Source organism: Opisthorchis viverrini (genome assembly GCF_000715545.1).
Source record: "Opisthorchis viverrini unplaced genomic scaffold opera_v5_270, whole genome shotgun sequence".
In the NCBI taxonomy this organism is placed as follows: Eukaryota; Metazoa; Platyhelminthes; class Trematoda; order Opisthorchiida; family Opisthorchiidae; genus Opisthorchis; species Opisthorchis viverrini.
This window is the reverse complement of record NW_008751922.1, coordinates 579319-593211: the sequence shown is the minus strand read 5'-3', so window position 1 is coordinate 593211 and position 13893 is coordinate 579319. Positions and strand designations below refer to the sequence as shown.

At 40.7% G+C, this 13893-nt stretch overlaps 2 protein-coding genes across 2 annotated transcripts; both read left to right on the top strand.

Moving 5' to 3' along the window:
• Nucleotides 1-295: 295 nt before the first annotated feature.
• Nucleotides 296-5656, top strand: T265_09269 (hypothetical protein; the record flags this gene model as incomplete). Its single annotated transcript, XM_009175294.1, has 3 exons — nucleotides 296-685; nucleotides 4789-4812; nucleotides 5606-5656. 3 exons carry the CDS (start codon nucleotides 296-298, stop codon nucleotides 5654-5656), a joined length of 465 nt encoding a protein of 154 aa, XP_009173558.1.
• Nucleotides 5657-6163: 507 nt separating this feature from the next.
• T265_09268 (hypothetical protein) lies at nucleotides 6164-6457 on the top strand (the record flags this gene model as incomplete). The annotated part of the gene is made up of 1 exon (XM_009175293.1): nucleotides 6164-6457. One exon carries the CDS (start codon nucleotides 6164-6166, stop codon nucleotides 6455-6457), a length of 294 nt encoding a protein of 97 aa, XP_009173557.1.
• Between the last annotated feature and the right edge of the window lie 7436 nt (nucleotides 6458-13893).

Sequence of the window (13893 nt, the reverse complement as noted above, 5' to 3'; positions counted from 1 at the left end):
TTCTTACAAAACAATTTAATATACAAGGGTGTGCAACAAATATTTTTGAGATAAATTTGGACCGTGGGATATCAGTGAAACGCGTGAAATGTACCAGAAGCGCAAGGGAAAGTTACTACCTGGCTGACAACTCCATTGACAGTGGTGATCAAATATTTGTTATTTATATTTTTTTGTTTTTCGTATTCATGTTTTTATTAAAAATAGGTAAATTTTATAAAATCGCACAATATTTACATAAATGCTGGACTCACTCTCACCTACTAGTTTTCCTGCCATAGGGTAAGCATAGGCAATGTTTAGAATTTATTGGGCCTCTGCTATGCAATGTTTGAATCGATCGTCACAACCAGGACAGTTACTGGGTCGTCTTTCGATGAGTCGGGCATACCAATCACATCACTCAATTGTGAACACATTCGCCTGTTCAGACGTCATAATTCAGATGCGTCCAACGTGCGTTGGTGAAGTAGTGGTTACACGCTCGCCTCGCATGTCAGATGTCCGAGGTTCAAATCCCAGCACGACCATTGGATATGCACTGCTAATGAGCTCTAATAAGTGCGAAACTCGAGTCCAGTGCTTCCCTTTGGTGTGGACTCACCTGAATGATTACGCCAGAACAGAGGGACGACCATTTAAACGAGCGTGGTGTGGCTATGAACAACGTTGGAATAAATTGACAGTATGAGTCTTGCGGGTCACATAAAACCCTACAAGGTAGTTCAGTTTTATTATGAGCAACCCACAAGTAAGTTTGCAAAAAATTTTGTTTTACAATTCGCGCCAAATATTTGGGCAACCATTTTTTGTGTTAAACAAAAATATGTAATCTGATTATGATTTTGAAAAAACGTACATGTCTTTACAAGCAGTTTGTTTGAACGATAACATACACCCTTGAAAAGTGCAAAATATGTATTCGACAACTTGATTTACCAGCCAGTACCTGATTTAGTAACAACAATATTGATAAGGCTAGCTCTATTCAGCGTGTTTGAGCCTAGATAATGTTTAAATGGGTGGTTGATAGAACTAATTTAGACCAAATGCGACCTCCGTGAAGGCACAAATATTTAGATCCCAGCCATTTTGCTGAGATATTGTCCAAGTGCTTTCTGAATTTTGTATATTGATGTCTTGCCTTTGGTCACAACAAAAGAAAGCTGAAGAAGATGTCGGTGCTTGTGTACTAGAACAACTCCACAAGTTTCCTTTACTCAGTTGATGCTTTAATCATTATTTTGCTGTGATACTGCTTAGTTTGAGTAAGACCGAGTGCCAGCTCTCACCGGGCTGTATTGGTTGGCTCAAATAATGCATTTAATGCTTTTGCGAAAACTGCCCTTGCCATTAGCCCATTGTACTAGCTATAACTGCAATCAGGTAGCATATTCGTGAACTTTTAATTTGTGGCTTGATGAATGACAAGGACACCCAGTGAACAACGTTCTGTCTTGAAATTTAGCCACAATGCCGTTAGTATTGATTTGTCTCATGGAGAAAGTACATTTTAAGGGCACCGAAGAAACAAAGTGACGCTTCTGACCGAATAACTCAATTTTAAATTGATGGGCTTGCAAAAATTGATTTCATGAGACAGCATTCATCTACTTTACGCCTTCTTGGAAACGGTTCTTCAGTGAAACGGTTCTTTAGTGATGAAAAGAGTTAGAGGCTAGAAAACTTCATTTCACGAAGAAAAAACTGATTTGAGCACAGTTTATGAAAGCTGCTAAGTTTTGTCGGTAAATCTAGGTCGTGTTAGCTCCATGTCTTTGTCCTTTCATTCTGTCAAACTTTCATGGTGCTGATTCACAGGGAATTATTAAATACTATGGCGGAGCAACACCGATATCGTTCTTACAAGCCAAAGACTTCATGAAACAGACATTCGAATAACTGCAAGAATAAATTATTATCTCGGTTGACGTCGCTATTCTCTGGGATTAAATTGTGTTGATGAAATTTTTTGGTGACCGGAGGGGAATAAATCTGCAATGACAAAGAGGCTTTATCTTACAATCAACAGCGTACTTCGGTATATAGCACCGTTTTCATCAAATGGCCACAAATTTAATCCGAACATGGTTGGTTAAATCTGTTGTTAGGCTTCTTAAATATGTTGCCGGCAGCTTATAGGGGTTAATTTTGTAGATGCTTTGAGGCACGCGTTACAGACTCTACGTTATTGGAGCCATTAAGCTCACAACTTGGAAAATAAACTGCGCGTTGAAATCAGTTTCCCAGCTAAATGAAAGTGCCACAAATTATCGGAAATTTATAAGCACGTCCAACTGTATGCCATTTGAACACAGTGTAAGGACATTAGAAACTCTGCTCTCCAAGACAGCATTATGTATTTATCTTGTCGCCCGTTACCAGAGCAAACAAAATGTTTTTTCTCAAGGTTTCAAAGAACGTTACAAATTTTACGCGTTTATCAAAAAATAGAGTGAGAAGTTGACAGGCAAGGTTAATAATCCCGGCAGCAAATTTTGTCAGTGTTAAAAAGATAGATATTCGATAAAGAATGGCCGTACGGTATGAACGACAAGAGACACATTTCTGGTTAGATACAAACTATTTTACCTAGACAAAAAATGTCTAAATTCGTTTTGCAGATTTGGTTTTCTCTTGTATTGCACAAGTTCAGATGAAATACAAAGTGCATTGTAATAAGTTGTACTATTTTTGAATTTACTGCTAAAGAACATTTACCACGATCTAAATTAAAAAGTACATTAAACTTTGCTTCTAATAACATTATGGCAAAGGTTTTAGAATCTATAAATTTCCAACTGTTCGGCATCAATCACGCCTTATCTAATTCAACGGCAAAACTCATCCGATTTTCAAAACTGACCAAAGCCTCCTCGTGATTAACCTTTTGAGAACACGGTAATGCGATTTTTTTTAGATAAACAGACCCTACATATTTCATAAGTACTGGGAGAGCCTCCATTGCTTAAAGTATACCTGAGTCAACCCATATTCATTAAAAATCTTAAAAAGATATGCGTGGCAGGTAATGAGACTAATAAATGAACATGACTCAAATTCAAGGTGATAAATTCCCAGCGGATGATTTAGAAACGGGCTGTGGCAATAGTTAGTTTATGTCTTTATATACATACATAATTTACTTGAAAGCAGCCCCAAATCTAAGAGTTGCGAAATACAAGATCAGTTTGACCTTTAGATCATGGAATAGTCGGGTAGATATTAAAAATTAGGCAAATAAATCTAGCTCCACCGTATTCATAAGGCATATATCCTCCCCAGTTTTCTTATTTAATTTCCGTCGCTGAAACCTCCCGTCCGTGGTTCATGAACCTGTGTACGAATGCTTAGCAATAACACACTATGACTCATTTATTACATCAAAACTAATACATCGTTTATGAAGCTTGAAAAACACTACTTTAAGCCCGTATTACTGATTTTGAACATTGAATTTTGTACAATTGGAACAACGTCACACTCAAAGATCGGACTACTTGATCCAAACAAGTATCTTTTGCATAGCCGTACGCGTACTCCTGGTTGTCTACGTTGGGAACAACCAGCCATCCACATTTTTGGCATTTTGATTGCTGACGTAATTATCCCAACCACTTACTAATTTTTGCCTTTTCATCGAGACCTGCCGCAGAAATGCGTTTATTATGTAGAAAAACGTTCCAATAAAAGTAAACACAGTTTGTGTAAAATAGGCCGTAATGCACAGTTACAATGTTTAACCTCGTTTTTACCAGATTATTCTAAACAGTATGCACTGATTTAGCCTACAGGACACAACACGAAACACTAATATTTAAATGGGTGCGACCATATAATGGCCCGAACTTATCCAGATAATATGTACACTGTCCCTTTTAGTTTTTTTCATATCTCTAACAAATGCTGTCACTTCTGTTTTTCAGCATGAAATTTATTCTATGCAGATTTGAAATGTAGGTTTTAGGAACATGTGTTTACAAAAAAGCCAACGTGGTTTAAATTACTAGCAAGACTGAAATGATTTTAAAGCTTGAAGAATTAAAGATGTGAGAAAAAGGCTTTTGGGGAAACAAATTGCAGATGGCAAACTTGACGAGAGCAATTGAAAACTTGTTTTAAACATAAATTTTCAGTGTTGCATCGAGTGTCATCTGCTATTTAATGTGGAATGCATGTTTGGTTTCAAAATAAAATAATTTGTCTTCAGAGTGCTCCAAATTTTGCAAATAACTAGTTTGTGGTTGGCCAAAAGCATCACAAATATGAGTCATAGTCATTAAAACTTAGCATTTTTTCAGCCAAGCTATTCAGTCTGTCGGTTCCATTACCGTTATGTATCATGCATGTGCCTCCATTAGACCAAAGGTTTTAAATTAGGTCAAAACACTCCGTTTTTTAACAAGTCTTGTATTTCAATATGATTATATTGGTCAGTGTTGGTCCGTTCAGCCTAGCTAAACATGTTAAAGATGTTGGATGAACTAAGGTCCTCGGAACACGGTACAACAAAACCTTTGGTTGCCTAATATCTTGTGACAAACGCATGCCCAGAAACTGCTTGTCAAAATTTGCCACAATAAAATCCGATGTTAGGCATGAATAAGTTTGTGCATTTTCGGATATGCTGAGCTTGCACATTTCAAAAGCATGCCGCTTTGGCAGTGTCAAATTTCCCCTAAAAAATGACTGTAAAATTTGAGTCGCCACACATACACCACATCATACCACCTTTATTGTTGAATGACATAGATGTGCTGGTTGCATAATGTTTTTTGCATAATGCAGTTCCTCCCTGTACAACAGCAACAGGTAAGTTGCCCGGAGCATTTCTTATGGAAATACCATATACGCTTTCTTGTAGCCGTTAATAATTGAATTAATCTATGTGCCACTGACTGATGCACAAGACCCAGTTTCATTAGGGCCCTGGGAGTTAGAGCAAATTAAATAAATCAGTTGATGTTGAGAAAGTTCTGATGATATAAGTGGTTTTTGTCTGAGGTCGCTCGTCAATAGGACCAGTGTTCTGAATCTCGTTCGCTTGCTACCATAACATTAAAAGTAATCAAACCATTCCGTTTCGATTAGCGGTCAAATAAAAGCAAGCTGACAAAACTGCATTTTTTTCGCCTTCTTCATCCGCTGAAATCAATTTCCTGTGCACATGTTCTGTGTAAAATCATCCCAGCAAAACACCCCACTAGGTATGACATGAACGATTTCTAGTTGGCTCATGTAAAAGAGGATCCTGACCGGTGGGCCCTAGTCCTCAGGTTTATTTGCCGTGGTAATCGCATGCACATACCTCCCATAATTCCTTTTTATTCAGTTTCAAAATGTATTATGCATTACCCATAACCATTTCCGGTGTTGCGTAAACTTAACTGAATAGCTTTCCGGGGAATTTGGATCGCACAGAAATGACAATAGATTCGCCCTTGGACATCAAATTAGGGAATAAAGGAAGTCTGCTCAATGCACCCTGGAATTAACACGAACTTGTGTCGTTTCTTCGTGAAAAGTTCATTCCTTACACAGCTACTGGGATGTGCTTACGCTTAGTTCAATTATGCATCTTCACGTTATTCTTGTTCTGACTCAGATATTACGATTGTTGTTTTCCGAGTTAAAACCAAAAATTCTAATGCAATGACGGCGAAAGTAAACCACTTGAAAACAAGACTACTGAAGAGTTTGCGGGGAACCAAAGACACTTCCGGAGATGAATTTAACCAGGTGACACTTTTGGACACGGTTGATTCGGCAATCCTTGTCTAAAGGTCTATCAGTCACTCCAAGTGTACTATCAATTAGCACAGATTATTCTGAGTAATACTGTTAGAATCGCTTCTACCCCGAACGAATTTTGCGAACCCAAGTGCCATCCTTCCTGTGGTAACGGTGTTACCACTGATGGGGAGGCATGCAAGTAGTATGCGCTGTTCTTGGAAGTTCATGAAAAAGGGAGATCTGTTGCGGAATTTGTGGAGTCGGTTTTGTGCGGTACGGTTTCGTTTCTCAGCCACACTGCCTTCTACCATGGCGCTTTTTCGACCGATTGTGTACGTGTTCAAAGTGGACGGTACGCCGTCAGGTATGACGATAAAAATGCCTGCGGCCTTCAGTGCACCACTACGAAGTGACTTGCTAAACTGGGTCCATGACCAAATGCGCAAGAATTCTCGCCAACCGTATGCGGTTGGCGCGAAAGCTGGCCATCAAACCTCTGCTAAATCTTGTGGAACCGGTTGAGCGGTTGCCCGTATCCCGCGTTTGCGTGGTGGCGCAACCCATCGTTCGGGTCAAGGTGCTTTCAAAAATATGTGTCGAGGAGGACACATGTTTGCACCTACTAGAGTTTGGAGGCGCTGGCACAAACGTATCAGTGTTAAACAGCGCAGATACGCCATGTGTTCTGCGATTGCGGCTACCGGTGTTCCGGCCCTCTTTATAGCACGCGGCCATAGGATTGATCGTCTACCCGAGGTTCCATTGGTGATATCTGATGACATTGAGTCGTTTTAGAAGACAAAAGAAGCAGTGAAGGTTCCCAAGCCAATAAAAAAGCTTGATCTGGTATCCGAAAGGTGAACTATTCGCGGCGCTTCATTGCTGCCCCCCGGGGTAAAATGAGCAATCGACGTCGAAATCAAAAACTGGAAATCCATCATCTCCTGAGTGCTTCTCATTAAACTTTCCTTCCATTCACTCCAACCATTCATTGCTCAGATCCAAGCAAATGCTACGAAGCGACTCCACAAATTCCGCAATAGATCTTCCCTTTTCAAAAGACGCAAAACGAATTTCCAAGAACAACACATGCTATTCGCATGCCTTCCTATCAGTAGTATCACCGTTACGCTGGTAGCAATAAGTTGGTTTTACGGACGGGCGCTTAGATGCTGCTGATTGACCAGCTTTATCAAATCACACGTGACAGAGAACAGCTCGTAGTATGTCGAGGTTTTGTTACTGCGCTGTTTTCAGTAGCTGCTATAACGGAAGCGATTGATCTGTTCGGCAGTCTTCGAGGTTGTCCTCGTCCATCCAATAGCTTAAAGATGATATGCAGTCACATGGCAGGGGCATTTGCAAACTCATAACTAACGCAAAATTTAATTGGGTATGTTAACGTAATTAGTTAAAGAAAGAATAAAGACATTTTTAATTATCAGTAGCCACATAAACGATGTATTATGCGCGAGTTTTGGCATTTTTTTGTTTACGACGGATGTCAGTAGGCACACTGAAATTGCGAAACTTTATTATTCCCTTGGTGAAAGCGCCCATTGTACAGAATGCAACTTCAGTCCCAGAGCACCACGGCATCTTCGTCAATAACTCAGGTGTCTCAGTTGACCGGCAATCCCCGCGCCAGCGTGCATCGTATTATAATACGCCACCTTCATCTCGACCCGTATCATTTCACTGTATTACAAAACATCACGGAAGAAGACAAGGAGCAACGTGTCACGTTTGCTGACTGGCTGCTGGACAATGAAGAAATCGTTCCCGATATTTTATGGAGTGATGAAGCAAATTTTTCTGTCGATGGCATTATCAACGAGCACAATTGCGTGATATGGTCCCGCGAAGCTCCCCACGAGTACCTCACTTATAATCTCCATTACCCTCCTCTCTGTGTGTGAATGTGATTCTCCTCAAAGTGTCTCCTGCCTCCCTTTTTCTTTGACGTTACGGTTTCTGGCGACAGTTACCACAGTATGATGTACATGCATGGTATCACGCAACTCAAGCAGCACAACTCAAGCGCTCCACCCGACTACTCAAACCAAGTGAGAACTTACCTCTGAGAGCAATTTTCTGATGAGAGAGTCATTGCTCGTCAGTTCCCAAACTTTTGGCCTGCAAAGTCACCTGATCTAACACCGCTAGATTATTGGTTTTAAGTAATGATCAAGGCTCGGGAACTGCATGAAGATAAGCCAAAGAATGGAGTTAGGAGCGGGAACTGAAGAGGAGTTTGCACGAGTGACGCTTGAAGTTAAACATGCTGTGTCTCACATCACATACCGCCTGTAGCTTGTTATGGAAGAAAGGAGCAATTAATTCCAACACTTTTGTAATGCCAGTTTGTTTACAGTAAACCCTCATAGTGCACGTATACTGATATGAAAAATAATAAATCTTTAAATCAACGTTAAAGTTTTACTATGGGTATTATTTTTTGCGTCTATTATTAGGCACCCTGTAGGCTTCAAGCCCGAAGAAGATAGCAAAGTCTACCCCATTAGGAGCGTATGACGTGTGGCTATTTGGATGTCAGCATTACACCAGCATTCCAGCCATTTTTGATGCATGTGGATGTCAAGCTATCCATGTTCATTCAAAGTGGTGTTCTGCAACCACGTCGACTACCCCATTCACAAAACTGACGCGGAACACACCAGTACTCGACACTGCAAATACGTCGTCTCTCACTCCCAGAAAAACCACGGTACTTGCGGACCCACCACAATAACGTGTACGCTCCAGAATCATTAAAATTACATTTTTGGCGCTTGGAATTTTTATTTTAAAGGCAGTATTGTTATATTGATTCCCTACATCCCTTTCCAGCTTCCTGAACATCTGTGTAAGCAACTGGGTTAATAACTGGCAAATTTGACTAGAGAATGTGGGAAGAACCAACTGAAGCAACATGCTGTAGGCACAAACTCAAACACATTCAAACAAATGAACAAACAGAAATGAGGTTCGTCCAAGTGTAACGTCGTTAAGCCAAATTCTCTGCAGTACTATGGGGTCTTGATAAACCTCCAATTTGCGTCATGCTCGCAGATCTACCGCAGGTATGCAACAGTATAAAATAATAAAAGACAAAAACCCTCGGATTCCCATCCACAGCGGATAAGTTATCCTCCGAACAGATCAGAACTCATGATATAGTTTCAATATATGTATACACAAACAAAGTGTAGAAATGTTGCAGAAACCAAAAACTAAGTGGCCGATTACGCCTTCTTTTTTTTGTTGCACAATTTCGGTGTCATTATTTCATATGGAATACAAGGACAACAGTAACCATGATGAAGAAACGATTTGGAACTCGAAAGACTGCACCAGCCGTGCAAAGGTCTGTGTAGCAACAGCCTACCTTCACACCGGCAACATTCCCGATTTCTGCACCGTTTAATGGTGGACAAAAAGGGGAACATTTTATTGTCAACGAGCTCAATGCGTTGCCAGCATACGCTTTGGTGACCTAAACAAAATGGAAGCGGTACAACTATATTCAACATGGTAGGAAAACATGTTCTGCAAAAAACAGATGATTACTCTGTGGCCAAAACGCCACCACGTCATACGCTGTAAAAGTGATCACGTGTTCGAATAGTGTATGCATTAGAAGTTTAATAGATAATAGTAAAAAGCTCCAGGATGTCTCACTGACAGCGAGATATCTACAGGACCTATAGTAAACTCCCTTCAATGCGTTGCAGCATACGCTTTGGTGACCTAAACAAAATGGAAGCGGTACAACTATATACAACATGGTAGGAAAACATGTTCTGCAAAAAACAGATGATTACTCTGTGGCCAAAACGCCACCACGTCATACGCTGTAAAAGTGATCACGTGTTCGAATAGTGTATGCATTAGAAGTTTAATAGATAATAGTAAAAAGCTCCAGGATGTCTCACTGACAGCGAGATATCTACAGGACCTATAGTAAACTCCCTTCGACTTTGTATGAACATGCGCGCTTCCGACTCGAATATGACAGATTTACAAGGTTTTATTGTGAAGCAAAAGCTAGCAAAGTACTTTTACAAGGCTGGTCATTAGGAAGTTATCATTCTGACAATCATGAATAAAACTGACCCTCGGTTGTCGTGAGACCAGTTTTTTACTCGTATGCGCCTTTACAATAGAAGGATCCTAAACAGTTTTATGCATTCCATCGTGTTTATCATGCCACATTATAAAAGTGGATGAGATCCCTTAAAAGGCACCCAGCAAAAAACCTTTTAGTGCTAAAGAATTTTAAAAAAATCGGAGGCACAGTGTTTAAAATGTTTTTTTTCACAAATGCGCGATGTTGATTTATTTGTATTTGTGTGTACTTCTCTGATGGAAAATGAATTTTGTAAAACCACTCGTTTGGTTTTTCTTATCTAGAGGAGGGAGGAATGTTGGAATGCTCGCGATAAAAATGAAATATCGACTTCTGAACATGAGAGGAACAGTTTTAGTTTCACACCGGTAATGGGCTAAACAGGAGTTGCACCTTAAAGCCGATTATTTTTACTGACTTGGTATAGATTGACTCCAGCAATCTGTTGAACCACGACGAGTTATGCGCAAAACCCCAAAAGCCAATTCTTTCAAATAGAGGCTTATCTACAAATGCGGTAATATAAGTACAATAATAAAATGATAAAACTTTATAAACCACAAATCGTGGGACTATGCCGGCTTCTATACACCGGTTTAGTAATTGCTAACTCCTAACGGGTCTCAAAGTCCACGCCGACTCGGAGCCACGTGTTTACAAGCTAGAGAAACCACGTGTGAACTTAAACAACACGTCCGATGACAAGGTCAAAGAACGGTTCATGTTCAGGTCAAAAACAACAAGGGTGGTATAGACACAAACCAGTATAAAAATAGAGGAAAGGAATCGACACTTGGGACTACCGCTGACTATTGCTTCCAGGAATTTCTAACTAGATAATTTGAAAGGAGTCCCCCTTTTCGCACAATCGCTTTCAAGTGAACATCCTACTTCAGTCACATCGATTAATGTACCCTTGAAGGCAGAATCTCCGAATGCCTGGTTAGCAAAAAACACGTGTTGGCTACACAGTCGTCTAAAAAACTCTTGTTTAGAGCTAGTGTACAAGGTTTTTATCAATTTGCGTCGGCGAACGTTTGAAAATGGACAAAAGAAGAGGCAATTTATGCATAGTTGAAAAGACTGGAGACTTTATGGGCACACGCACACTCTAAGCATGCTGCAGTGTCTGCAAATGTGATCACCACGCTGACAAGAAAAAGATGTCGCAAAACAGTATAACGGGATTCTCCACTCAGAAAATTTGACTTGTCAACAATGAACTTGCAGTCTACCTGGCCGTTATCTCAGCTGAAAAAGTTGACTGTGAACCAATAGTTCGTTTCTAGTTAGCAGTCCAGTTAGCAGTCCTCAAGGGGTTCCTGGAAACCAACAGTCCGTTGACGTGAAAATCTACTGACAGTGAGATCTTGAGGTATCTTAACTCATATAAAACATCGCGTTTATGGATTTCAGTGCCGAACAGTCTTCTCTCCACAGTGTCATGGGCAAAGCCGAAAGCCAAAGTTCACCTACCAGGCACGCTTTACAGTCGTCCTTCACAGTGACATTTCCTTCTTTTGGATCGTCCGGACATTTGTCACAATCAAAGCACTTTAGTCCATTGGCTAAAATGAGATATTTGAGTAAAGATAAACACTTCTTACCGCTCATTAGTAAAATAGCTGTTAGAACAAACAACATGGCTTTGATTTCCGTCATTATGTCAACGCGATTTCAAAACAGGCTGATTTTATATCCTCACCATCCAGTGGATGGTGAGTCATCATCCCCAAATGCTTCAAACCAACAGGTGCAGACATGCTTACCCGACATCGCCTGTTGCGCGAAATCACCGTGCACACAGTCAACCTTCGCAGATTGATGAAAACCTAGAGAAATGAATGATCTGAACTGAACGACATGTTTCAGGTTAACAAGCGTATGGGTTGGTTTCACAATTGAAGAAAATTTCAGTAACGTAGGAGAGACACCATGGGGAAATCCTCCATTTTTGTGCACAATAAACGTCATCGAATTTAACGGATGCTTCATACTGAAAACAGTGCAAAACCACGAAACGTGTATCCACTCATAGCCTTCAGCTGTGGCCCGTCCAAGACGTCTTGCCGCCACCAATACAGTTAGCTGCCCAGCAAATGAGCACCACTGAATTTCTACAAATCGTCTGCATTTCAGAGTTTTAGTCGCAATAGGTTATTTTGTACGGTTGTCTTCAGCGGTATGTCGAGAAGTTGAGTAAGACTGCGGGCGCTATCAGGTGGGCACTTCGGTTTGGAATAGATGCTGCTTTCTCTAATCGAACTCCATGCGTTGAAGCGACTGAAATCAAAGAAAAGTGCTAATTGGCTGGCAAGCAAATAAAACCGTCACAGACCTGGGATCCTGATGGCGACAGAGGCGGCAACGAATGAAACATCATTGACATATTCATCATCAACTTCATTGCTTCATCAGTAGTAATCAGAACGGATGAAATACCAAGGAGTGTGTCCCAACACGCAAGTGTTCTCATCCACATCATATATACCTCCCGAAGAGTTATATATTGGGTAACAATTGATTGTAGCGAAGACTATGCCGACTGGGTACCAGCCCACTTCACTTACAGGGATTGTCAAAATAACCCGTTTTACCAAGCGGTTGAATTACAGAAAGCAAAAACAGTGCTTGTTGAGCCTGCTTAGGCAAAACGTTTGCCACCTAAAAGAAAAGCATCCGTTCGTTGCGACTGCTAGTGCTAGTCGTGATCCTTGCACGAAATGAAGATTCACAGAATATTCTCAACTGCAAACAACTAGTCTCATCGAAGCACCTTCGTCATATACTACTGAGTGTATCCGTTCTTTTTCTGAGGACGCATGTTGACTGAAAAACAGTTAATTTCTAGCATTTTGCAATGCTTTAAAAGGGAGACTGTATTTGACAAATGATCTGGTCAACGTCGCATGCAAACTGGTTGAATCAGTTGCTGACCAATTTCAAGCCTTTTCTGAGTCGCCCAAAACTACTGAAATTGGAAGCTGCTTCCCCCATACGTTTTACCTACACAAATTATTCACCGGTGCCTGTTTTAGAAAGCCACGTCATACAAAAATGTCAAAACGTGAAACCATAAATTACGTCATACTATCTCAAGGAGTGAGGCGACTGTTCAATATTTTCATGAGTTTATTTTGGCTCTTGCTTTCACAGACGATCACAGAAAACCGGGTGATCTGGAGCTCGCAAAACTCCGTTTTTGATCATAAAGCTGATAGGTCAGAAGTAGAGCCTGCTAGGCCGAATTCACAGCACACGATCGTGAATATCCGTTATTCATGCACACACGTGGAAGTTTCCCAAAAGTGGCTGCATATGGTACACCTGAGATGAGCGATAACAATTCATTTATCATTTGTCTGAAGGCCCCTGAAGGAAAGATATTCATAGGGACTCTGTATATCATCTAGCCTCCGCTAACTTGGAGGCATCACAACAACGAAAAGACCACGGAAAGCAGTTTACCCCATGGAAATATCCGTATACACCAGTTAAATTTACAATATCGGTAAAACGGCCTTGAATCAAACAAAACAGTCAAATCGAGTGCTCAACTAAACTGAATGCCTCCGAAACAAAAGAACAAAAAATCCACGGACTTGATGTTTTCAACAAAATTTGAAGCTCCTTCATGAAGGATTTTGCTTTGGAGAGTGACGTTTTAAGCAGAGTTGCGGATTAGCGCCCACGTCGTCCGACTTTAATCCGCACAAACGTCATCTTTATATGTAAGGATCAGGCGCGCGAGCAACCAGCCTGGAATCCGATGTCCCTCGAAATTTAACATGATGGTTATCTACGGTCCGGTTGTCGTCTTAAGCAAGATTGGCTTGTAGAGTCTGTAATCCGTTGTCACATTTACCATTCTTCCTGAACTTAAACCACACTTTGTAACTGTCGTTCACACTGTATCATGACGTTTGTTTTATTGTTACCAACACACAATTTTCCGGGGCGACCTGCTAACTTCTTGCTGAACGAGCGTATTTACGCTCCGTTGAACTGTTTGTTGACTGCTGAACCAGTGG